Genomic DNA, 24,529 nt, shown 5'->3' with positions numbered 1-24,529 from the left:
AGCATCTCTATACGCCAAGCCATAAGACAAAGAGAAAAATCTTAATTTTTTGATTTACATTTCCAACAGCGTTTGTACAAGCGCATAACAAGTTAATGCGATCTTAAATAACCTGCATTTTTGTTAAAGTTTTATAAAGACAAAAGGTTAACCAAAGTGAGAAACTTTAAGTTTAAAAAAAAAGATAATCCGAAAAGGGGGCCCTTTCATAGTGCATGTAGTGTATGTTAACTTCTTAAGTGCATAAAAGTTGCGTAACAAAAATTATATATACTATTTTGACGAAGGCTGATAAAAATAATAAAAACGTTAGTACATCATAAAATGTAAAGTGACTAAAAAAAATTATACTCTCATATTAGAGATTATCGCCTTTTAATAAAACTGTCCATTGAAAAAGCTGAGAGAATATAAATTTAAACGTGAACAAAGGAAGCATGTGGTTATAAAGTTTTGCTCTATTAAAAACACTTTAAAATTATTTTTTATAATTCGAAGTTAACATTAGAAAGTATTTCAACACGTTAAGGTTTGTGAGGTAAATAGTAACTACTTTTAGTTTTATTATTATTTCTATTATTACTATTTTTATTATTATAATTACTTCCTTTAATATTACTAAAAGTTTTTTGAAGAACTTTTCTTTCTAACTTTTAAGTTAAAAGTTAAAGAAATATTAAAGTTAGCAGAGTGGCCCTTAAAAGATTAAACTTTACAATATCTAAAATATTTTTCGAACTTATAAATTCTTCCTACAAGATATAGTAATAAAAAAAGTAGTAAATCGATTTACAATAAATCTTTTTCCCAACAAAAATAATGGTGACTATTTAAAAATACTAAGATTTACTTAAACGTTAAATTCCATTTTTTTTTGGAATTTCAAAGGACCGACAAAACTGAAGATAACTTTATTTATATAAAGGAGCCAAAATAGTGCGATACAAAGTTATTAATACTTAATATTCCAATTTTCAACTATTAACGCTTTAATATATATAGCTTGATATTGTTACAATAACCTATAACTAGTAATAAAAAGAAAATAAAGTAGCAAATTTAAATTTATTAAAAAAAGGTCTTTCTGATTAATTCTCAAACTTAGCAAACTTAAAATCATAGATAAAATGTAACCTACAAGCTAAAGTCAGCACAGCAGTTTTTATATTATTCACGAAAATCAAGGAAATGCAATTAATTTATAATATTAACTTCTTAAACATGTATGAAGTTAATGAGCCTATTGAAAACCTGCAAAAAATAAGATATTGTTATTAATAATATATATATAGCAATGATAAGAACAGAACTACAAGAAGAAGTATTAATAACCAAGTTAATATATAGATTAAATGATTATTGGGAGGATTGAGATTTGTGGATCCCGCTAAGGGAAATAAAAGGTTTCCGGTGGACGTTTTGGGCGTACATTCTAAAATATTTAAATAAATATAATCAACTATATTAAAGTATAATATTTATTAAAGTAACCAGAAGAAAGATCCACGAGAACAGGTAAAGTGTTTGACAGTTTTGATAAAGCTTCCAAATCAATCCTGCAAGGTGACAATAATAATAGCAGTAATAAAAATAATAATTTATTAAATTACACAATACGCAGACATTTATAGCTGTTTAAGCAAAAAGCGTTAGATATATATATACCAATGCCATTCGTTTTTGTTTGCGGCATTGGCATAAGTAAAAAAGCCCGGTTTCTATTAAAGTTTTAAACAAGCTATTAAAATTTACCTTTAGAAAGAAATATAATGCATCAATATAGTAATATTGGAAACAGAATATATATAATTTTTAAACGCTTTGGAGTATACGGTAATAATAGTTTTTATGGTGACTTAAGTCGGGGAGGAAAAAGGTAAATTTTCAATACTTATTTTATAATTAGTTGGATTTAATCTAACTTCTTTCTTATATTTTAAAAATTATTACAAATTTTTTTTTGTTACAACATAATCTTCAAATTTATATTTAAAATGTGTTTCTATAATTAAAGCATCATTTCCACTATAAAGTTTACAATGCCGCTCGTTACAAAGTTTAAAGGCTTGTGATCAACCAAAAAGAAATGTGTGTGTAGCAGTATAACTCACTTAAAATATATTTATGTAAAGACTGTTACTTTAAATGAGTAATCAGAGGTTTATAAAATATTATAATCCTATATTCTCCAAACTATAGTAAAATAAAATTAAAAAATTGAAAAAATAGCAAGGAAAAAATCAAAAAGTTATGTTAACTAAAAAAAAACAAAAAATAAATAGTTGATGTAAGGCATAAATAAAAAAAATTTATGATTTCAGCTAAGATAAAGCGTTAACAATAATAATACGCTAGCTTCCCACTAATTAATAGTAGAGAAAGATATATACATAAATTCATTAAATAATTTTTCAACATGCTTTACTTATTAGTTGGAAATTATGCACAACAATTATTAAACTCAATTTAACAACAATTATTATGAGTACTTTAACTTTCAAAATTAACAATGTTTAATTATAAAATATGAAAATAATAAAAGGAATGAAAAAAATTAAACTAAAACTTCAACATTCAAATATTTTCAATAAATTATTATGCCATATATAAACTTTTCTAATAGCAAAATATTTAATAAAAAGGGCCTTTAAAATGCTGCATTCTTCTTAATAAATACCAGGAAAAGGGTAAAACAGTAAATATATTTTATATAACTTATAAGATGCCCATTGAAAACTTATAACATGTCCATATACTCGAATAAGAAGTTGTAGAATGTTCTTTTCGAGAATCTTTAGTTGCAAACTTGGTGAATATTCATTAGAAACTTAAAATAAAGTAAAATACAAGCAATGGAGATTTTACGTGAGAAAAATATAATTAAATAAATATAAACATAATAATGGCCAACCAAAAATAAATAAATCAAAAAACTTTTATATAACAATAAGTATTATAACTTAATAATAAATATTACAATGATTGAAAAATAAAATAACGTAAAAAGGATATACTTCGCCTTGAACAAGATAGCCAACAAAAGACCGTCTCTCCTTTACTGTATCCTCCGTTCTTCCTTTGCTATTTCTAAGGTTATAAGGTAAAAAGCCTCGATTAACTAATATGGTTTCTCTGCGTTTAATATATATTAATAAAATTACTAAAATTACTAATAATTCTTCTACAATAAAGTAGTTCTCTATATAAAGTTATTACAGCGTTACTATTAAGTTTTTCTCGTTCAGTATAGAAGGTTTAAAAGTTGTAAACCATTGCGTGTTATAAATTTTTTTTTATTTTTTAACTAATCTTCTGCTCTTGCGTTAAAATGATGATAATAAGAAAATTAAGAGTGGAATTTTATAATTACTCTTATAAATATACTATAAAATATGAAAAAATATAAAGTAAACTAAACAACTTTTATACGCTTAAAAAAAATAAATTTAAGAAAAGAAATCAAAAGGTATCAAAGCCTTTAATTATCTTATTTTTTAATAAAATTTCAATTTTAAAACTTACATAGTAGAAGGTACGAAAAAGAAAAGTAAATAATCCTAAATCAGCAACAATTTACTTAATATAATATAATCTAATATAATATAATCTAATATATTTACCTATATAATAATGTATTAAATTTGAAAGACCAAAAAGTTCACTAGAAATGAATGAAAAAAAAAACAAGTAAAAAGTTTGATTTAAGTTGTAAGTGAAATTTAAGGTAAAAATTATGAAATATTTAAAAAAGAGTAAATCGCTTATAGAATTTAAAAGTCTTAAACAAATAATGTGTAACTTTTGAAAGAGTTCAAAAACGTTACCCGGAGTCCAGAATAAAGGGGGAGATCACGTGGATCTATTTATAAAATAAACACAACTAGCAAAGCATAGCAATAGCAACATAGTAATGAAGGACTAACTCCAACTTCAGATTCGTTTTGTGGATTTCTACGTGAAAAAATATGAAACTCCTTATTAACAACAAGTTCACCAGAAAAAGTCACTTTCGTATAAGTACTTTGTTTTTCGTTTCTAAAAGTACGTAAAATAAAATATAAATAAAGAAATCTAGAAAAGCAAAGTTAATAAAAACTGAAAGGGAGGAAATTAAAAATAAATTAAACTTCGTGTTTACAAATTAACAATTTCAAATTGCACAATGCTGAAAAGGTTTATATATATTATCAAATAAATGTGATGCCGCCAAAAAAAAAAGAAAACAGCCTAATATTGGGGAAGGAGGACGGAAATAACTTTTTAAATATAACTATCCCGTTTTACCAAAACAAGGAATCTGCACAGCTGAACTCAGAAAACTGAGAGCATTAGTACTTATAGAACAAAACCTTTTATTTTTATAACAAACTTATAAGATAAAAAATTGATTTTTTTGGTCAATTACACGTAAATACTTTTATACATCTATAACAAAAATTGTTATATTAGGCAAATACGTACAAGTTAAAAGGGACGGGCGCAGAAAAAGCGTGATTCTGAATGGCTTCACGAATCTGCTTCTTCCAAAGCCATCTTTTGACTTGCCAAAATCCAAGACTGATAGTAGTAACAAAACACAATAGTTACAATAAGTAAAAAGAGTTATATAGAAATAAGCCAATTTTTTAGAGGGAACAAGTCAATAGTAATAAAAACTTGTTAAGTTATAAAATAGATAAATGCGTAATAATTTAGGGTTTAAAAATGCTATAGAGGGATAGAGATGTGTAATATTAAAGTGAATCAAATGGAAATTTCAATATAACAATAAAAAAGTATACAAACTATACCCAAATGAAGTTAAAGGAATAAGTACAAAAGCAAGTTGACCACAGCTAAGTGTTCCGAGCTTTCTTGGGCGAACGGCTAAAAGACGACAAATGAGTGAAATCATAGAGCAATTTATATAATCTTACTCGGTGTATTTACCCTCCTAATTTGAAAGACTTGCCTAAATTAATAAATAGCTTACAAAGGAAAAAATTTAAAAAAAAATTAGAGAAAAAGAATTGAACTGTATAATATAAAGTGAGATATTGAAAGTAACCTCGAAGTGACAAGTCTGGAAGTAAATAAGTTAAACATACAAAGCTGAAGGGCTTTAAGCTGTTAATACTTCAAGTAAATTTTTTACAAATGCACATAAAATTCAAAAAATAAATTTTTTTTCTCTATTATAAAAAAGTGAACTAAAAACTATAGTATGTCAATAAATTTCGCTCTTGTACAAACAGTAAACACTGAAAGGACAATCGACTATTTTGATAGTAGCAACAGAACCCGTACGGCAGTATTATATTGCGGAGCGAAAAGGAGGTCACAGGCAAAAAATTATAGCTTAAGGATGAGTAATAAGCATATTTTCAAGAGGTATCATTATCTGATTGTGCTAAATAGGTGTAGAAGGCGGTATACTTGGAGAAATAATAATGACTTTTGGTCTAAATAAGTTCAGAAAAAGAAAATTTGTTTCACGATTTCATGTAACATAAGTATTGTTTACATTTCTAGATTAATCGGTACACGCGCTCAAAATTTAACTTGTACTATTATATCTCTTGTACTTTACGCTATATCGTTATTTCATTTTTATAATTGTTTTTGCTGTAATAAATACTTTTTTTGTTGCAAAAAAGATATGCAGAGTAGCTTTTATCATTTATTTATCATAGAACAACAAGATAGTTTCCCCTAAACCTTGACTAACTCTAAAAAGTTTACTTGTTATAAGATCGATAATCTTTTACAAATATTTGGGGGCTTATCTATTTGCTTAAAAGTAATTAGCTGCTTTAACTACTATGCAGTGATTTTTTAACAAATTAAGGATATAATTTATACATTACAACTTGTATATTAATTTTAATGAGCAATCCTATATGAATTAGTAGCTCTATTGTTCATAGTATCTGCTTATGCATCAATTGTTACTTATGTAAATATGATACTTTAGGAATTTTAGATTAATTCAATATAATTTTCACTGCATACTTTTTTTTACTTAAAGCGACAACTCATTTACAATAATTATTGAATTCTATTTATTACGTGTTCTTTAACTTAATTTTAATTGTTTTTGTTTCTTAAAAAGGCTTTTTGGTCTCGACTTAACATATTTTTTTATACATAACTGTTAGAACAATTTATTAATCCAGTAAACAGGAGATTGCAATCATTAGAATATGGTATCACTTTTGTCGTTGCTTAACTTATTGTGTAGTTGTAGAGTATAGAAACCTGTTTTTATTGCTTTCTAATAATTCTTTTTGTAAGTTGGGCCCTCAAAAAAAAAAAGGAATTGCAGGGCAGTCACCAATTTTTGGCTTTAAGAGTGGTTTTTAATTTACTAAAGACAAATAATTTATTTGAAAAAGTACGTGATCGTATATACTGGTGTAAGAACAGTATATATAGAAAAAAGATTTAATCTAAGTTGGTTATTAATAGTAGACCAGAAATTTATAACCAAAAATATGGCAATAACGGATAATAATGTTAAATTCGTTTCTTGTAGCTTTGTAACTTCTATAAAGTCCAAGGCTTGAACGTATTTACGTAACCTACAAGGAGCAAGCGGATCAAACATTTATTAGTTGCGTTAAATCAGCTGAACGATATAAAGTTTTTGCCCATCTAAAAAGGCACAATCTAATTTATGTAATTATAAAGTTAATTTTAGTTCTGGAGTAATCATTAACGCTCCAAGCTCTTGAATCACGTATACATCTCTGTTTTATATGTATACAGTCACGATTCTGTAACTTTCCTTAAATAATGTTAGGACAGATATTGTCGTTAAATATATATTTTTTTTAGTAAAAGTGAAAGAATCTTAGAAACTAATGCCTTTGCTAAAGGTTTCATGTATTTTACTAAAAGTGACTTTCGCTAAACTCCCTAAAATTCTGTGTTATTTCAGTATGTTTTAGGGAAAGCATGCAACAAAAAACGTTTAATTATAAATATTAGTACATATTTAGACACTATATATATAGTACTTGCAAAGTGTAAACCGTTAAGAGTAATAAGTTCCATCTTTAATAATAAAAGGTTATGTGCTTAGCTTTTTAGGATTTTACTCTAATTTTCAAGATGTTGTAGTGCTGGAATTCGCCTTATTAGCTAGAGGTAATTATTTTATAATAATAGTTACCGACGTAAACTCATCCCTAATAAACTTCTCACAAGGTAGTTACTTGATAAGTCATGTTAAAATGAAGTCTATCGTGTAAAATATGTATAGCTGTACTTGAAATAAAGTAAAATCCCTATAAAATCCAATAAATATTTACATTCTTCTTAAACATTGATTTACAGCAGCGTTTTTTAAGTCTAGTTCATCGAAAAAGAAAGCACCTAAAATATCTAACGAGCATCACAGTTATAGCAATTATTATAATTTTTTAAATGTTCGTGCTACTAGCTAACTGGTAAATGTAAGTCATTCATTCTTAAAACACTATAGGGACATTCTTTGAATTAATTTCTATTATTACTTACGCGAAAACTAATAGAGGCGTAGATTAAATTATATAAATAAACCAATTTTTTGTTGTGTTAAATAAAAAAGTAAAGAGTACTTAATTCTTTTTGGCTTTTACTAAACGAGATCATCCCTTTATTAGCGATGTAAGCGTAAAATACGGAAGAGAATAAGCCAGTATAGCCGAGAATAAAGTGTAAAAGGAATAATATTAAAGCTGAGGACTCAAACATAGCCAAATTTTAACAAAAAAAATGAAATTATTTCGATCAGTCTAAGATTAACTAAAATCAAGAATTTTCAGAGTGGCACCCGCGAGTAAGGGAAACGCAAGCCGAACTCGAGACAGCAGAAACACGCCCGCAAAGAAAACAATATGTGCAAAAATGATTCCTAAAAAAATAAATAGAATATATATAAATCGACCTAAAAAACAAATATATAACAGTAAAATTTCATTAATTTTATGCAGCTAAATAATAGAACAATACTATAAATAAATGCGTATACAATCAACAAAACTATTTGATCTGCAAACTTTAGCAAGAGTATCCTCTTTTAACAAAAAAAACAAATTTTAGGTGTTTTCATTTCAAATTATAATTTCTAAAACATTTATAAATATTCAACTACGCTATATACGAGTTAATCCTAAAGATAACTGGTATAATATAGTTCATACAGAGAAGTCAAAATTTATTATAAAGTATTAAAAAAAAGAAAAAAATGCTTAAGTATTTAGTGAAAGTAGGAAATAACGTAGTGTACTGCTTGCGCAATAAGAAATATTTTATCTTGATATGAAAAAAAAGAAAAGGACTAAATACAGGGTATAATTCATATTAGATGAAACACAAATCTCAAAAATTAATAAAAGAGATATAAAAAATCCAATGAGTATATAAAAATATATTATGAGTACGTATAACTTATTAGGATATGTAAAATATTAAAATATATAAGGTATATGTTTAAAATAATTTGAGTATATGCGTATTGAAAGGAGACGTATTTACTGAACCGATTTACGATTTGAAATTGTATTCATTGCCAATTCGACTTCTTTTATCGCGTAGATCTAACGATTAATTCATAGCGCTGTATAAAATAACAGTAATAAAAGGAGAAAAGATTATTAGACTGCCTAGCACTCTTTTTTAACGATTAAAGCTGTCTTCAGAGCGCGCAACACAGGTATATATATATCTGCCTTAGCTGAACTTCTTAAATCTACTACTCCTATATATGATAACTTTGATGGCCACTGTTGAACGTAACCCAATACTCTTTGTTGTTCATCCCCTGTTGCTCATTAGTTATGATTACAAGCTTGTAAGTGAAAAGGTTGGATCCGCTGCATATATATAGTACTAGCACCTAGGTCTATATAGTAACTAAACTTTTATAGCGGAGTTACGCACCGGCAGCCAGGTCAGAGAGAAGAATCCAACCGAGCCAGCGGTCCAGGAGAAAATAATCCTGGGTAAACGTCATTCATCCTGCAATGCTTCTTAACGCGTTCGGCCGCACCTATTCGCTACTATACAATAGTTTTCCGCATAACTTAGCTGCTTTCATCAATGTGTTAAATAGTGCAAATATTGATTTCCATAGCTCTTCCTAGGCATGTTACAAAGAACAGCTTTAGGGGGCAATGTTAGTACTCAACGCGTAGCTTTATATAATTAAATGGAAGAGTTGTGATCTCTTTGTGGGTTAGTTAACTTCTAAGCAACATAGCTAACAGTCCATTCAAACAAGTCTAGCTACCGAATCGGAAGGAACTAGTATAATAGTAATAACGAATGATCGAGTGTTACAAGGAAGATAACACTTGCCAATGAGCTAAGCCGGCTAGGAGTTTTTACCATTAAAAGAAACTGTTTTCCGCCGTGCGTCACTCGCAACTCTAGAACCCTCCTAAGCAACGTGCAACCCTCAGCTCAGTGCGATCTATAGGAAGGTACCATAACCACGTTCCATTAGCGTTTGTGTCAAAATGATGTTTTGTAGTGTACAGTAACATCAAAGCAGACCCCTTTGGAAAGTAAGGGGAGACATGGCCCGGAAATTGTTATGCCTCCATTCGCAAGTTATTCCATCTTAGGATGGTCACCTTTCGAGCACCCTAGACCGTAGCCAACCGGTGCCCGCGAGAACTAACACCGAAGCGAAGAGCGAATTTTATATATAGGGGCTAATCTTTTCCTACCGCTTGTACGACATGAGCCTGGAGACGGAACTGTAATCTTTACGCCCAATGAAGTGTGTACAAAAATTTGACGAAATCTCACAAGATTAGAGCAAACAGTCTAGGACCCGAAGCTAATCGTTCGACATAGCGCTCCCACAAAGAGCCCAAACTATGCAGTCGCCAATGTGTTAAACTACCAAATAACAAAGGACTAACTTTCTGCACTCACAGTCATGTTAAATTTGCCGACGCGAATCCCTCACAAAAGTTAAAAAGGTAAAAGTTAAAATAGCGCACAGACCACGCGCAAGCAACAAGAGACGATAAAACGCATTTCTCTTAGTATATGGTGATTCTTGTGCTTAATTATTATGGGTAATAGCACTAAATCATGAAAAAGTTTATATGTTAACAAAATATTGCCAATACCAGAGAAAGATAAAAGATTGCGACAAGTTTTTAGGTATTAGCACAAACAACTTCCAAGGTGTTAGTTAGGTTTGAACTAGATTCTTCGATAAAGCTTTAGCAGTCAAACTACAACACCGAATAAAACAAGTAAATAGTATTCGGTAACAACCCGATTTAATTGACGACATCAGAGCTAAAAAGAGTTTATTACATTATGGCCCCTTATATAAAGGAGATCGCGATAAGGGCGCCTTCCGAGATCAAAGCTCCGAATATTAAAATTAAAGTAAAGTAAAGCGCATTATAGGATTTTATCAAGCTTAAAGTCAACCTAAGATAGCTCGAAAAAGTAACTATTGAGAGGACTAAAAAGTTATCATTGATTTCATGTAGGCATATTATATTAATTTATCAAGTTTTACTCCTCAGCCAGGATTGTGGCATTACTTATCAAGTACATGACAGATGCCTCACTACAGACAAAGTTAGCACTGTTAAAAATGCTAAGAAGTCAGCTACAACTAGGGCCCGAAAATGAATGACCATAATCATTGTGTATTTGATTATTGAACCAATGAGCCGTTTGTGTAAAGAGATAGATCTTATCACTTATAATAATTACGCAAGGCGCTATAACAACTACAATAGTTTAATTTTTTAGTCAAATCTAAAAGAAGGAAGCCTAGGCGCTTCTACATTATTCTTATGCTGTTAAGGTTTTATACTGTTGACCTTTTTTCTTTAGTATGCACGGTTTTTCATCTTTTTATTGATATAATTGCCTGTGACCGCTAGCGCCTAACTTTTTTAAATTTTTAACAATCGTAAACTTGTGCCAAAGTTCTTAAATTTTCAATGGTAGCAAACTTTAGGACATACTATAGTTTTATTAAGTTATTAAAGTTAATTGTGATATTTTAAGTTCATTAAGTTAATTTAAATTGAGACAATGACTAGGTTTAAAGCGCCAACACTTTTTAGTAAAGTTAGTTCAATGACATTATTTCAGAGACATTTTGATAAACCGTGCTAAAATTAGTGTTGTTTTAGTCACATTTATATGTAACTCTTCTAGCTGTGTGAGATAGAATACAGAATATACGTAACTTACCTCAGGTTTTGACACCTTTGTTATAAGCAAAGTTCTAGCGTTTTAGCTAGGTAATAGCACTAAAATGTTTCTTTAAAGATGCATATAAATCTGTTAGAGGGAGCTTCAAATGTATATATACAAATGTAAAGCTAAAGTCCCCTCAATGAACTTGAACAAAGTTAATCACTGTTTAGTTCTATCAACCACTCGTAAACTCTCGGAAAGAAGCATTAGATTACTACAAAAGGCTAAGGTTGTTGCTAAAAAGAGTAGCAGTCTAGCTGTTAACTATGGTAAAATGATAAAAGTTCTACTTTAGTAGAAAAAGATTACTAACTAAAAGTCTAGAAATGTTAGCTAATTAAATATTCGACTAAAGTAGAAAGAAAAATTAACAAATTAAATTAAACCTTAGTAACCTTGTTAGGCCCTACGCGTGACTCAATTGTCAGCCATCTCAGAGGCCGTGGCTGCTTTACCTATGAACTATTTTCTATTAGTAGATTTTCCTCTGACATTGAAATTTGTAATCGCATATAAACTATACGAAAGGATAAAGGTATTTCCATCTACCTATCAATCACAAAAAATTAGTTTTTAATTAGGTTTTCTGTAACTTTCCAATTGGTCGTAATAGCTGATTAAATTTAAATTTCTCAATAATTAAGGGAATTTATTTGGTCTGTTCTTGTTATGATCTTTGGTTTTATGTTCTGCATTTTTTGTATTATATTTTATATATTTTGTTTTATATTTGAGTGTTTTGTATTATTTGCGTTTGATATATTTGCTATTTTTATTTATTATTTGTATACTGTTAGTGATACAATGAAAGTCACCATACATTCGCCTAAAATTTTTAAGTTATCGAGGGCAACAGGTAAGTTAATTAGTACAGTTTGTCATCTCTGAACAGTCGTCGTTAAGGAAGGCGCATCTTGCTGTTCTCTACCAGTTATTTGTTAAATTGTTAGTTACTAGTGTAAAAATTTATAAGTTTTAGAGGAGATATTTGAATGCGTTTTTTAAGCTTCACGTTTAAAAAAATTTATATAAATTTATGACTTAAATAAAGGTGCAATCCCTTTGAAACCCTTAGTTCTTTAGGTTTTGGTAGAATCTAATATTCTAACGTCCAATTCGAAACGTGACAAATTTAGGATTTTAAGAAAGCACCGACATATTTATTGGCTATGCCAAAGCCCCCCCTATGCTAACGTTGTCATAAAATGACTTGATTTCGTCAGTTAAGACTACATTTAACAAATTGAAAACCGCCTTTTTTCACCTACTAACATCCTTACGGCTTAAGTAGGTATAAGAACTGCAGTGATAAACGTTAAACAAAGGTGTCGAACTTCTCGTTATCATCGCAAATATTTTCAAGAAAGGGTATTGTACCTCAGGAAGAAAGTCGCGTGGTAGCGCACGGTAATGTATCACTTGGATACGTAATTCATCACAGTAAACTCCAACAAACTGTAAGAACAGAATTCTTATTAAATAAGTATAACGAAGTTTTTTCTGGTGTGTGGTAAGTGATGCTAAGCCTTTACCTTTTGAACTACGATTCTTTATATTTTAAAACACTTTTCTGAAGATTTTGTTCAGCTTAGAAGGTTAATATTAAAATATAAAGTATATATAAATATGAAATACGCATAAGAACACGAATAAGACTAAAAAAACAAAGGAAGAAAAAACGAAGAAAAACAGTAGAGTTTTTTTTATTTGAATAGTCAGTATTTGCTTTATATATAATTCAATATTATACGGCATTTGTTAAAATTATTTTACATTACAAAGAAAGAAGAAAATGCCCAAATTCCGAATCTTTTTTTTTTTAGCACCGGCATACTATGGCCGGTCTTCTTAATATCTTAAGCCGCTTAATCTGTAGGCCTCCCTTCTGCAGGGGTTAGGGCACTAGCGCCCACCAGTGCACGCTCTTTAGAGAGTCGTAATGACCGTTTCGAAGGACTAAAAAAGCGTAAATTATCGGGTCAGAACTCCCGCCATTCGGCCTAGTATGGTGGGGGGGGATCGATAAAGACCACCGTCTGGAGATACCAACCAACACCACTGCTAGCCAGATCTCTCCATATGAGCTCCTCTTCCAAAGGAGAGGATCCCTATTGTCTGAATCTATTTACACAGTTGAAGTTTTGAGGGTTCCTCGGTTAAGCAATCTTGAAGGCTTAAATCTCTTGTAAATTTATTGATTAGATTAGAAGGCTATAGATAGTAATTAATTAGAGCATTTAACCAAAAAAGTGTACGATTTTTGCACAAGCGGACCATATATATATACTTGCACCCAATAAAATGTAAAATAATAACTTTGACAGTGCTCAATAATTCGAGTGCAAGTTCCTGTATATCCCCAGGGGAAGTACCTGACTACTTTGATTTTCTAGGGGGAGGTAGGCAAAACGTGGTTGCCTCCTGGTCACCCGCAGTCGTACTATGCATGTTCCTAGAATTTTGACTTCTCAAATCGAAAGGTTGAAGTGCTCTTCGCCAGTGCACTGGGATTTTTCCCTATTTGGAGCTATTCATTGCTATCTTCAGGGCTTAGTAATCTATTAAACTCAAACCAAAACCGAAAACCGAAAAAAAAACATAAACAAGTAAACAAAAAAACTACATTAGGAATTCAAAGGGAAATAATAACACTTGGAGCTTATTTAAACAGTTAAACTTGGTCTTAGGTTAGATTAATACTTTTTTTATTTATTTTTGGCTCGGCCTACTACAATAGGAAAGGTAAGCTTAAAAAAATATATATAGAGCCTTTAAAAATTAAAAATATACGCATGTACACGAAAAAAACAAGCAAAAAAGGAGAAGAAGGAAAAACGAAGTAATAAGAGTGTTTATCTAAAAATTATTATATGCTTTAAAGATATATTTAATCAAATTATCCCTCATTGTTTTAACTCTTTGACAGCATAAATAAACAACATAGAATGTCCAATATTAAAAATCTGCGTTCGAATTCGATCGTCGCACATCCTCCAGGTTTAAACAATGACCATATATAGGCCTGCTTACCAGTTTGGTATACTATAACAAAAAAAAATACTGAACATCAAAGTATACGAAAAACATTTAGAACACAGTTCAAAGCACGAAATACGAAAAAAAAAATTATGAAAACACAAAACACTAAAAGAAAAACATAAAAAAGAAATATAAAACATAAACACAGGATATAGAACAAAAAATAAATAATATAAAACATAAAAATAAAAAACACTAGCCATTAAACTACAAATATACAAGACGCAAATGAAGAAACCTAAATATGCAAACAAGCACTAGACTTAAACCCCCTTATTTTTGAAGGAAAAATGGCCGTGAGTAAACCAGTCATCTACCTGAGAAACAGCCAATAAAATACAAGAAAAAGAGAAATTAAAGTTCCTACTACATACAAAATAATTAATCCACTTTATTTATTAAATAGAAACTAAACAAGTAAAATTTTATAAAATTATTCTTGGTTCAATTAAATTTATAATACAAGTATAAAAACATTTTTTGAGCTTTTGTTAAGGTATAAATACAGACCGGAAACGGTCAATGAAGCATTCTTTGCTTTCATTTATTTTCTTTGTGATTCGTATTACACCACATTATTTTTATTTATACGCATTGCACCTGATTAAATAACTCTTATATTTAATATACCTTTTTTTTTATACAATTACACAAATATTCAATTTACTGTGGATTAGTAATGCTCTACCGATTTAACTACGTAGGCTTACATTCTTTAGAGGTCATAGCTCCCTGAGGTGTTTTAAACACTAGACAATAGCAACGTTGCCATTGTTCGACTCTTGGATTTCTTCACTTTCTTGTGTATCTCCAATATCCCCCGTCATCAGGTATAACGGTGTATGTGACCCTCCCAGCTGCAACTTGGTTTTCGCCTCTTGTCAGGAGGGCCATGGAAATTATGAAACTGCAAGAGGAGCGACTCATGGGTGAATCCAATCCGAAACTTGTTCTTCCCTTCTCTGTGGTTTGCATTTTCTCCCATTCCCTCTTCTCTCCTTGAGTGGAGTCGAAGGTCATTTCAATAACTGGGTTGTTCCGGTTTGCTTTTATAACGTTAGAAGTACTTGAGTTAAGCTGACAATAAGAATTCAGAGGCCGAGAGCCGTAATATTAGCCGCAGAACTGTTATCAATAATATTAAAGCTTCTTTACTTTATAAATCTATTAGTCAAAACGTCATAAATACGTGCGTCCCCCCCCCTCAATCCATCAAAGTATTTAGAGCAGGATCTAGTAGCATTCCTTCTAAAGTAGGGTTTATCTCTAATGCCTAAAACACAGGCGCACCAAACATATATAGAGAATCTATTTTGGATATGGTTTTATGAAACTTCTCCAAATTTCCAGAATTACTTTGTAACTAGCGCCGTGAGGGTGAGAGCTTCCGCCCAAAAAAACGTCCGGTAATTAAGCTCTGTGAATCATGGTCTTAAACATTTATTTAAAAATTCCCTTGTACCACTCTACTATTTGATATTTTCATCATCCAATTTCTTTATATTCACAAATTCATATAAATCCAAAAAATTGCACTCCGTGGCAACAATATATTTGTTGTATAAACATTCCATATGTTCAAACCGCGAACTTTTTTAGCGTGCCATGCCAACCCGAATTTACTCTTATCGCAACGATTGGTATCAGTAATTGCTTTAATAGCATCTATACTAATCTGGTAGGACCCTAGGTAAATACTCCGGTTTTCCCGGTTCTTAACTGACTTCCATTTACATATTACATATAACGGGGCGGAGTTTTAATAAGATAAAGTTGAAAATAGAACGTCATTGGTAACCTATTAAAAATAATATATGGGTTCTAAAAAAAACTAGCAAAAACCGGGAGAAGGAAATTAAGGAAAGAAGAAAAGTATGTAATTTAAAAGATAGTATTCGCTCTAAATATACATTTAAGATTATCCAGCATTGTTTAAATTCTTTTACATCATAAATAACAAAATTCCTATAGAAGCATGCATCTGCATGATTTTCCAAATCTATTTTCACAATAGGTGTGGATAGTCGAAATAATAGCAACTTCAAGAGAATATTCGCCCTACAGCTGGGTGCGATCAATCCGTTATAAGGGTGCACAAGTTCGACGGCAATTCACATAATACTTAAATTTTTAGTTTATTTTTGGCTAGAGCTTTGTAAAAATAAATGAGCTTATATTAATGAAGCAATAAGGCCACTTTAGTTTATGCCTACTTCTTCTCTTTAGTGGGTCATTACGTTTTTAAAAACAAGTTGGGTGGCTAGCCAAAATTCTTAATAAACCTTTGAAATGGCCAATAAATTTTTAATTTCTTGTGTGGCAGCTTCTCTTTAAATAAAGAAGTTTACGCTGTGGGTGTGAAGCCACCCGGTTAACTCAAAATCCTAGTTTCTATTAAGCGCTATTGTTTAAAAGATAGGCTACAAGTAAAGATAGTTGTTATTAAAAAATTATTTTAGTATAAATATATGTGGTATTAGCACATGTATAGAAAAAGCATAATAAATAAACGTATAAGAAAAAACGCAAAAACAAAAAAAGATGTTTTTAAAGGGAGCAAAATTTTTATAGGGATAGAATTTTTTAAATCTTTTTAGCTCGAAAACCCTTCAAACTTAACCAGCCAAACTATATCACATATAAAAAAAGCTACAATAGATTAAGACCATTGCTGTTTCAATAACCCGTTGCACCCAAAATAAAAAATTATATACATTTTAAAATTTAAAAGAAAGAAGCAAAATTTTATTTATATTTACTACAAATTACCATAATTGGCTACTTACACATTCCAAAGAATTTAAAGATTTTAGCAAGTTACGAAATTTAATATAAAAATGAAGCTATTTATAAGACGCACAGAATAGTAAAATTTGATGATCCAACTATTTTTTTTAAAAACTTTATTTTGATTAGCGAAACTAAGCCAGATATTTTAACACCATAAATCTTTTCAATATAAGGAAATAAAAAGTGTGTTTCTGAAGTTTGTCATATTGTCTCATTTTTCGGCCACCTCAAAACATACTAAAGTTATATTTAGTTTATTTTTTCCTCTATGGTTGGTAGCAATAGTTGGGGCAGGACTGTTTTTCTATTTTCCATATGCGTCTCTAGAGGTATATTTTATATTTTTACACCTTTAAGTAAAAGTTAAATTAGCTTTTAGAACAAGGGAATAAAATATGAATATTATTATTATTTTCTACCCTGAAGACGAACTGATTCTAAACCGTCTTCAGCGGCACATTGGAAAGGAACTGGTCGCTTTTTACAATCATCGCGGGGAGGCAAAATTTTAGGACGTATCTGTAGGGGCCGAGGATGAACGGCCACCTTTTTGGCGCTTCGTCAAACCTATTAAAAACCGTTGCCACATACCACCTCCGCCACTTAATAATGGCGTGATAGAGCCGGAAAGCCACGAAAACAAGGTTACGCTCTTTGCAGACCTTCTAGCTCCTCAATGCATATCTCCAACTTGGTTAACATTTGAGGACGAAGGCGAGATACACAGGATCCCCTGATTCATGTAGCCGCTCCAATTAAACGAGACCACTTGATGGATCACTGATATAGTTTCTGCACTTTCACGATGGAAAGCAGCCGACACGATGGTTTTACCATCGAAATGCTAAAAAAGTTGCAGCCGGTGGCAATTAACCATCTCTCCTGTCTTGCAACTTCTGCATTGTCGCTTGGCTCCTTCTCAACGCGATGGAAAACGGGCACTGTCCTAATGCTACTTTAGGCTACGCGGGTTTCAGCGAGCCCCAACAAATATCGCCCCATTAGCTTTCTTTCAGCAGTGAAAAAAATCCGTGGAGGCGGTTCTACTATGCAGGCGGGAAGCGTTCGTAGAAACGCACAAGGCGCTTACAGAATTTCAATTTGGATTTCCAGAAGAGGTTACTCGACGACACAACAACTTTTGCGCTATGTTGAGTGGACAACTCGGATCCGTAATTTTTAGAAATCCACGGGGGTCGTATTTCTCGATGACGAAAAAACTTTAGACTGCGTATGGCACGAGGCTCTCCTACGCAAATTAGGTAGTCCGTTAGCCCTCCACAGAATAATTGCGGCGTTTCAACGCGGACGGACTTTTCGAGTGTCGACATACCGTCGCCAGACAGCTGGTGCTTTGCAAGGATCTCTGCCCTCGCCCCTACTCTGCGCGTTATACATACGAGATATTCCACTCCGAGAACCCTCACGCCCGCGTTGCACTCTATGCCGAGACACTTTAGTTTACGCGCCCTTAATGAGCCGCTTATTATTATGGTAACATCTGCAGAGTTATTTAAAAATATTTGTCAACTGGTGTAGGTAGTGGGGAATATCAATGAAACGAAGAGCAAAACGGGGGTGTAATGTGCGTAGGCCATGTGCGCAGATGCGGTGATTATGTTCCCCACTCCACAGTGTCCTTTTTTGCCACAAAGTTATGGGTTGTCATGCAAACAAAAGACAACAAAAAAGAAAGAAACATACTCTTTTTATACCTTTTTTTTTCTTTCTACTTTATTAGAACATCTTAATTAGCTAGCATTTCAAGAGTGTTAGTTAGATATTTTGTCTAAGAAAGTAGAAGTTTATTAGCAATTTGCTTCTGTGCATAACTGGAATAACTTTACTTCTTCACAGTGAGGTCAATGGTTCCATTCCTTTTGGAAGCATCTCCGCCTAGAGGAGGGGCGCTTCGCTCTACATTGTCGGCAAGACATTTGGCAATCTTTTTTGGTCCCTCTCTAGCATAATAGCTGAAATTTTGTATCTAAGTGTTGAAAATACGAGCCTTTACTACTCCCTTGGGTGGCTAATATACACATAATTCCCTTCGTAGCTAAGGTTCTAAGACAGTTAGCTACGATAACCTTACGCTTAAGACGATGTAATCGTTATCTTAATTTCGACTGTCACCGAAGCTCCAAGCCATAATCAAGATAAAAAAAACAACCTTTTTTCTAACTAAAATAGAATCGAATAAGTAAAAGCTAGTTACCAGCGAGTCCTCATGAAAGTAATCTTATGGTCTTTACTAATCTTGTCTCGCTCAACGCTATGTAGCTATCATCTTACGTGCAATGTTGTAGCCATACCTATTTCTATGCCTTGGGTCAAAGAAAGTAATGGATTGATGTCTATATGGCTTTATCACCCTAGAAGTAGACTATTTGTTTGATCTAGACAGTGATTTAGAGATTGTAACTTCTTTTGAGGCAATAGTGTTAATTCCTTCATCCTAGGTCGATTTTTTTGGGAACAATCTAACTAACCTTGTTATCTTAGATGTACAAGAGTTACTTTCCATTTAGAGTTATACTCTATTTTTCTACTTAACTTCAAGTAATTCTATATTATTTATATTTTATTTACTCTATTGTTTGACAAATACCATCATTTAGAGTTAGTTTTGTTCTACTAAAGTGGAACTCTTAAGATGAAACAACCTACCAATATCCCCGCTGACAAATAGAACCTAGTAAGAATCTCTTCCGCTAGAGTGTAATCTTGAGACTCTTTGCTCAACGCAAAGTAGGCTTGAACGTCATCACTAAAAGAAACCGATGGTTCGCGGGAAGTTCCTTTTTTAGTTTGGGTCTTTATTCAAAATACAGTTGTCAGTATTTTCTATAGGTTCTCCGGCTCCAAATTAAGTAAGTGCTAATTAGTACCGTCTTAACAGTAATATACTAGTGATTATTCTATCTGCGGTTGAATTTTATAGCGGAGTACTTAAATTCTACTCTTATGAGTCTTTGGACAACCGGAGGTTGCTGTAGGGCGGACAACTAGATAGCGCTCTACCTTTACTTCACTTTATAAACATCTAAAGCGTATTAATGGGTAAATTGGTTAATAGCAAAGGGTTGTGCCCTGTTAACTTCTATAAAAATACTTAACAACTCTGGGTAACAATACTCTTTTACCTCTCAAAGGTGTAATTTTCTCATATGAAGGTTTTCATCAGACGTCTATGAAATATACGCCCGTACTGCCGTGTCAATGCACGAGTTTGTTCCTGCACGCATGGCTGTATCCTCTTATCTTTATTATCCCTTAGTGCGAGAGCTTATCGCGCGTCCTACATTGGGCTGTGAGTAACTTCTATCTTATATTATAACCTTATAACTATCGCCCAATTTACACTCTTTATAAATGTAAGTATTGCTTTTGGTCTCCAGGTGCATGTCGTATGGCGGCCGAAAGGAATCGACCTTATACACCTTACGTGCCCAACACAATCTTAGTCTGTGCAGTCTTCCCGTGGGTTTACGATCGTAGGTGGTCAAGAAAGTTCTATAGGGGGGTGGAATGTAAGATGAATGTAGATTAATCTTGAACTTCGATCACGTCACCCGCTACTGTTCAGCGGGTTCTTTGGTGGTGTCTCAGTGAACCCTATAAGCTGCAAAATTTCCCAGTTATGGCTAGTATCTGATTTGGCACTTAAACTCACTTATATCTTTAGAACCGTGATTATGGTATCTTACTTTGCCAAGCTCTGAACTCTAAGTTATTATGTACTTCGGAGGGTTCTAAGTCCCAATTCAACTCGGGTCTAAGGATTTGCTCTTAAAAGAGGGAAGGTGCCATAACCACGTTATAATCTTTACTTTTTAATCAGGATGGCACCATAGGTATTCTTGCATTTGCCTTGTAATCCGCCTCCAGGTGGGAGCCAACCGTCAACACTAGGCCCGCAGCCCTCGTGAAGCCTCAAGGAACAACGCAGAGGTCAAACGCATCTTTTTCTATAGGGTCGATCTTTTTCGTGCGCTTTACTCTAGTAGCCTAAGAACAAAAAGCAATCCTCGCTCCACCAGAGAGTACAAACTATTACGAAGGCTCCAAAATATAGTCAACAGTCAAAGGCCCAAAACAGCGCCTGGTCTCCCCGCCACGAAGCCCACCTGCGCCAGCTGACATTTTGAAGTATCTTTAGAGGATCGCCGACGCGTACCTCGCGATGGTCAAAGTAAGAAAAGGTTGCTTGCGAATCTCCGCTAAAAAGGTTAAGATAGTATGATATTAAAGTACATAAAGCTTGCAGGACTTGAGCAAGTAAGGAAAAGGCAACCAAAATACCATTCTCTTTATTTGTTTTTGCAGAGCTTAATTACTGAAAATTACTTTCTCTGAGGGTAAAAAAGTGCCTTTGTCCAGAGAATGATAACACATTCTTAGTTAAAAGTTTTTGCGTTTTTATGGGTAAAAAGCACTAAACAAGTACCAAGGTGTTCGCTAGGTTTGAACTAGCTTCTTCGTTTAGCAGTTAAAATATAACACAGAATTAAATTTAAAGATCTAAGTTTGGCAAGGGTCAGGTTGGCCTGTTAATAGCTGGACTTGGCGCTCGTTAATGCCTTCGGCTGTTAGCACTAACTAGCTGCTTTCGTGCCATGAAGTACATTCTTTAGCGAAGTAAGGATTTGTTTTTTGTCCCTAGGTTGCTAGCGTTAGCACACGAAGAGTTCGAGCCCATATCAAATTATCGCGTTAAGCGTCAATTATTCCCTGCGGCTTCACGATGGTTTCGATCTAGTTTTTTAAAATTTAATCACCTTACAGCACGGATTTATAATTTGATATATGGAGGGTAACTATATATTTTATTAGGTACCTTTCATAACCTTTCATAACATATTGGACAATATGTATGTTATATATATATATATTTTTTAATGAAACACATGGTTGGTTTGTCCATTTTTTTGCTCCCCCTTCCTTTCTTTCTTTTTCGGTTATTACGCTTCTTTCGTGTTAAAGTTTTACGTGGGTCTAGAAGAAAAGCGATTATTATTAGGGTTATAGTTTTAGTCTAAAGGGCTACAATAAAACGTTCAGGGAGTGTAATAGCTGAAGTTATTGAATAGCTTAGTAGTCCAGAGAACAACTAAGTGGTTTACTAAATATTTTATACAGATTTAGAAACTTTATTTAAGCGCTAGTGTTGACTCTGAAGCCACCCGCGAGTTGAATGATATTTTTTTAAAGTAAACTACTCTTGCATCGGGCTGTGTCGCCCTCGCCCCCTACCCTTCATTAGGGTTCTATTTAAATAATAATAATAAAAATGATACACCGTTACAGGGAAGCATTAAGATTATGGTACCTTCCAAGGCCCAGCTCAGAATTGTCAAAACTTTAATATACATTAAGCTTTAAACCATCTTGAGAGAGATATAAAAAAGGTCCTCGACTAGTTATTGTTTATTTACTTTTGTTTACTTTCATTTACTTAAATTTGTTTGAAATTGCTTTAAAATGTTTATAATTGAGTTTAAAATCGTATTGTTTAAGCTAGTTTTGCGTGTGTTCTGACACTAAAATAATGGACAGAACCTAGCCAATTACACTAAGATTCTACCCAAGGCTAAACAGGTTGAGATAGGTTATCCTCAACCTTATTTATAACTCTTCCGCTTTTAATTATTAGCCGTGCAGCACAATGCTTGAGTTGTTTACTTAACTTAAAAGTAGCACTCCTTTAGCCCAGTTAAATTAGCTTGAAAGCACTTATATCAGATCTCTTTTTGACCTTTAGACAATTTTTTAGATCAGTTTGAAGGGTGCCCGTACAGGCGGGCGTTATGGTACTCTATAACTCTCCCGCCATTTGTACCATAGAATGTGAACTATTTTAGTGGCCAATAAGTCATAAATAACCATGCCAAGCTAGCCATTTGAATCGTACACGACCTCAGTTTTCAATTATAACCAGAATATCACCTACTCTGAGCCTACGATACGATGAATCTACACAAATGGACTTCTCTATCAAATGCTTTATATTTTATAACTGACCTTAAGACTCGTTACCAATAACTCTCCGCGGTGCATGTTGACCCTAAGCCGGAGCTTGATAAAAAGAGGTACCATAGTCCCGCTTCATTGGGGACAGCCCTATCCCAGCAGCGAACCGTGAGGTAATCTTATCGCGCTTTCAACAGTCATCTGCTGGCTCTAAAGGTCCTACTCTACGATCCTGCTACTACTTTAACTGGGAAGTTGACCCTCTTTTTCGATAAGATCAAGGATCGGTCTAATAGGGAAATATGCGACCGGCCCACGTGATAACCCTTGAGGCTTCATGATGGCCTCGGTCTAGTGTTGCTGATTGGTTGCCGTCCCGAGGTGGAATGGCGGGCGAATGTAGGTTTATCCTTCGTATTGGCTTAGTCCCATAGGCAATTGTTCTCTTCCTGGTGTCCCGGGGTGTAAGTTACTGGTAGTAACTAGCCGACTAACTCCTATGTACGTGTTTACTAAGTAGGCTCGTATAGCCTCAGTGACTAGCCTTTGTAGCTTTCGAACTAGAAATGCGGCTGGGTTGATCACCTTTCGCCCTTATCCTTCTTAGTTGGCAGTTTGGGCGTAATATACTGGGCATCGGCTGTAGAAGTCTTCTCTCCTTAGAGGCGAACAAGCAGACCTATCAAATCCTGTCTGTGCTATGACCTATAAGTGTAGCTAAGTTCTACGCTTGTGTCTTTATGTGCGAGTAGGGAAGAATGAAAGCAAAGATCATATCTGAGTCGTAGAACGGGTGATGGTTCGTGCACTATCCCTCCCAGAGCTGTTAGTGTAACTAAAGAACTTAGTCATTGGAAGTTGGTCCAAGTAATTAATTATTAATTTTTTACTTGGGATTACAACACTATTTAATACAATTGTCTTGATGTTACTATATATTTAAGAGTACGGTCTAGCTAAGTTTACCTTTTGCTATAGACTTAAATTGTACGTAACCAATGTATATAAGTATTTTGCGCTGCTCAGCAAGCTGTGCCTAGTATCCGATCTGATTCTTAGACTCACTTTTAAGATAAAACTTAAGAACCACAATTATTACCAAACTGTAACAACACCAACAATGGAGAGGGGGAGAACAAAAAGAACGGGAGTAACTTTTACTATAGGCAATCAAGACATTTGTATACCTTTCTAAAAGGTTAAAATGGCATTTCCATTTATGTATGTTTTGTTTAGATTAAATTCTTAATCCGGTTACTTTAACATCATTATACTCGGTTAACATAGTTTGTGTTTTAATTCAAAATTGTATATTTAAAAATATAAGTTTAATTTTTTTAAAGATTATTACTTTTGCGTCGTTCACTTTTGTTTGAGTGTATTTTTACGTTGTTTGCGTATATATTAGTGTTAGTGTATTTTTTAATACCCCTTCAGACTAAAATGAACGCCTTCTAGTTGGTAATAAATTTGAAACGCTAATGATTTGTTTCAAAATTTAAAAATGGTAGGTAAGCCTCTCCTT

General features: G+C 32.7%; 1 protein-coding gene across 1 annotated transcript; it reads right to left on the bottom strand.

The window, feature by feature from the left end:
- Positions 1–1,199: 1,199 nt before the first annotated feature.
- Positions 1,200–5,107, bottom strand: LOC135120694 (surfeit locus protein 1-like). Its single transcript, XM_064045034.1, has 11 exons — positions 5,048–5,107; positions 4,917–4,951; positions 4,791–4,866; positions 4,462–4,557; positions 3,924–4,035; positions 3,825–3,859; positions 3,015–3,132; positions 1,666–1,718; positions 1,492–1,556; positions 1,333–1,432; positions 1,200–1,251 (listed from the first exon to the last, which is right to left on the bottom strand). The coding sequence occupies exons 1-11, from the start codon at positions 5,083–5,085 to the stop codon at positions 1,200–1,202; spliced, it is 780 nt and encodes a 259-aa protein (XP_063901104.1). The 5' UTR covers positions 5,086–5,107.
- Positions 5,108–24,529: the final 19,422 nt, after the last annotated feature.

This window comes from Zophobas morio, unplaced genomic scaffold (assembly GCF_036711695.1).
Source record: "Zophobas morio isolate AGI-343-1 ecotype UQ-CSIRO unplaced genomic scaffold, CSIRO_AGI_Zmor_V1 ptg000407l, whole genome shotgun sequence".
Lineage (NCBI taxonomy): Eukaryota > Metazoa > Arthropoda > Insecta > Coleoptera > Tenebrionidae > Zophobas > Zophobas morio.
The sequence above is the reverse complement of the archived record's forward strand: the minus strand, read 5'-3'. Positions and strand labels throughout refer to the sequence as shown.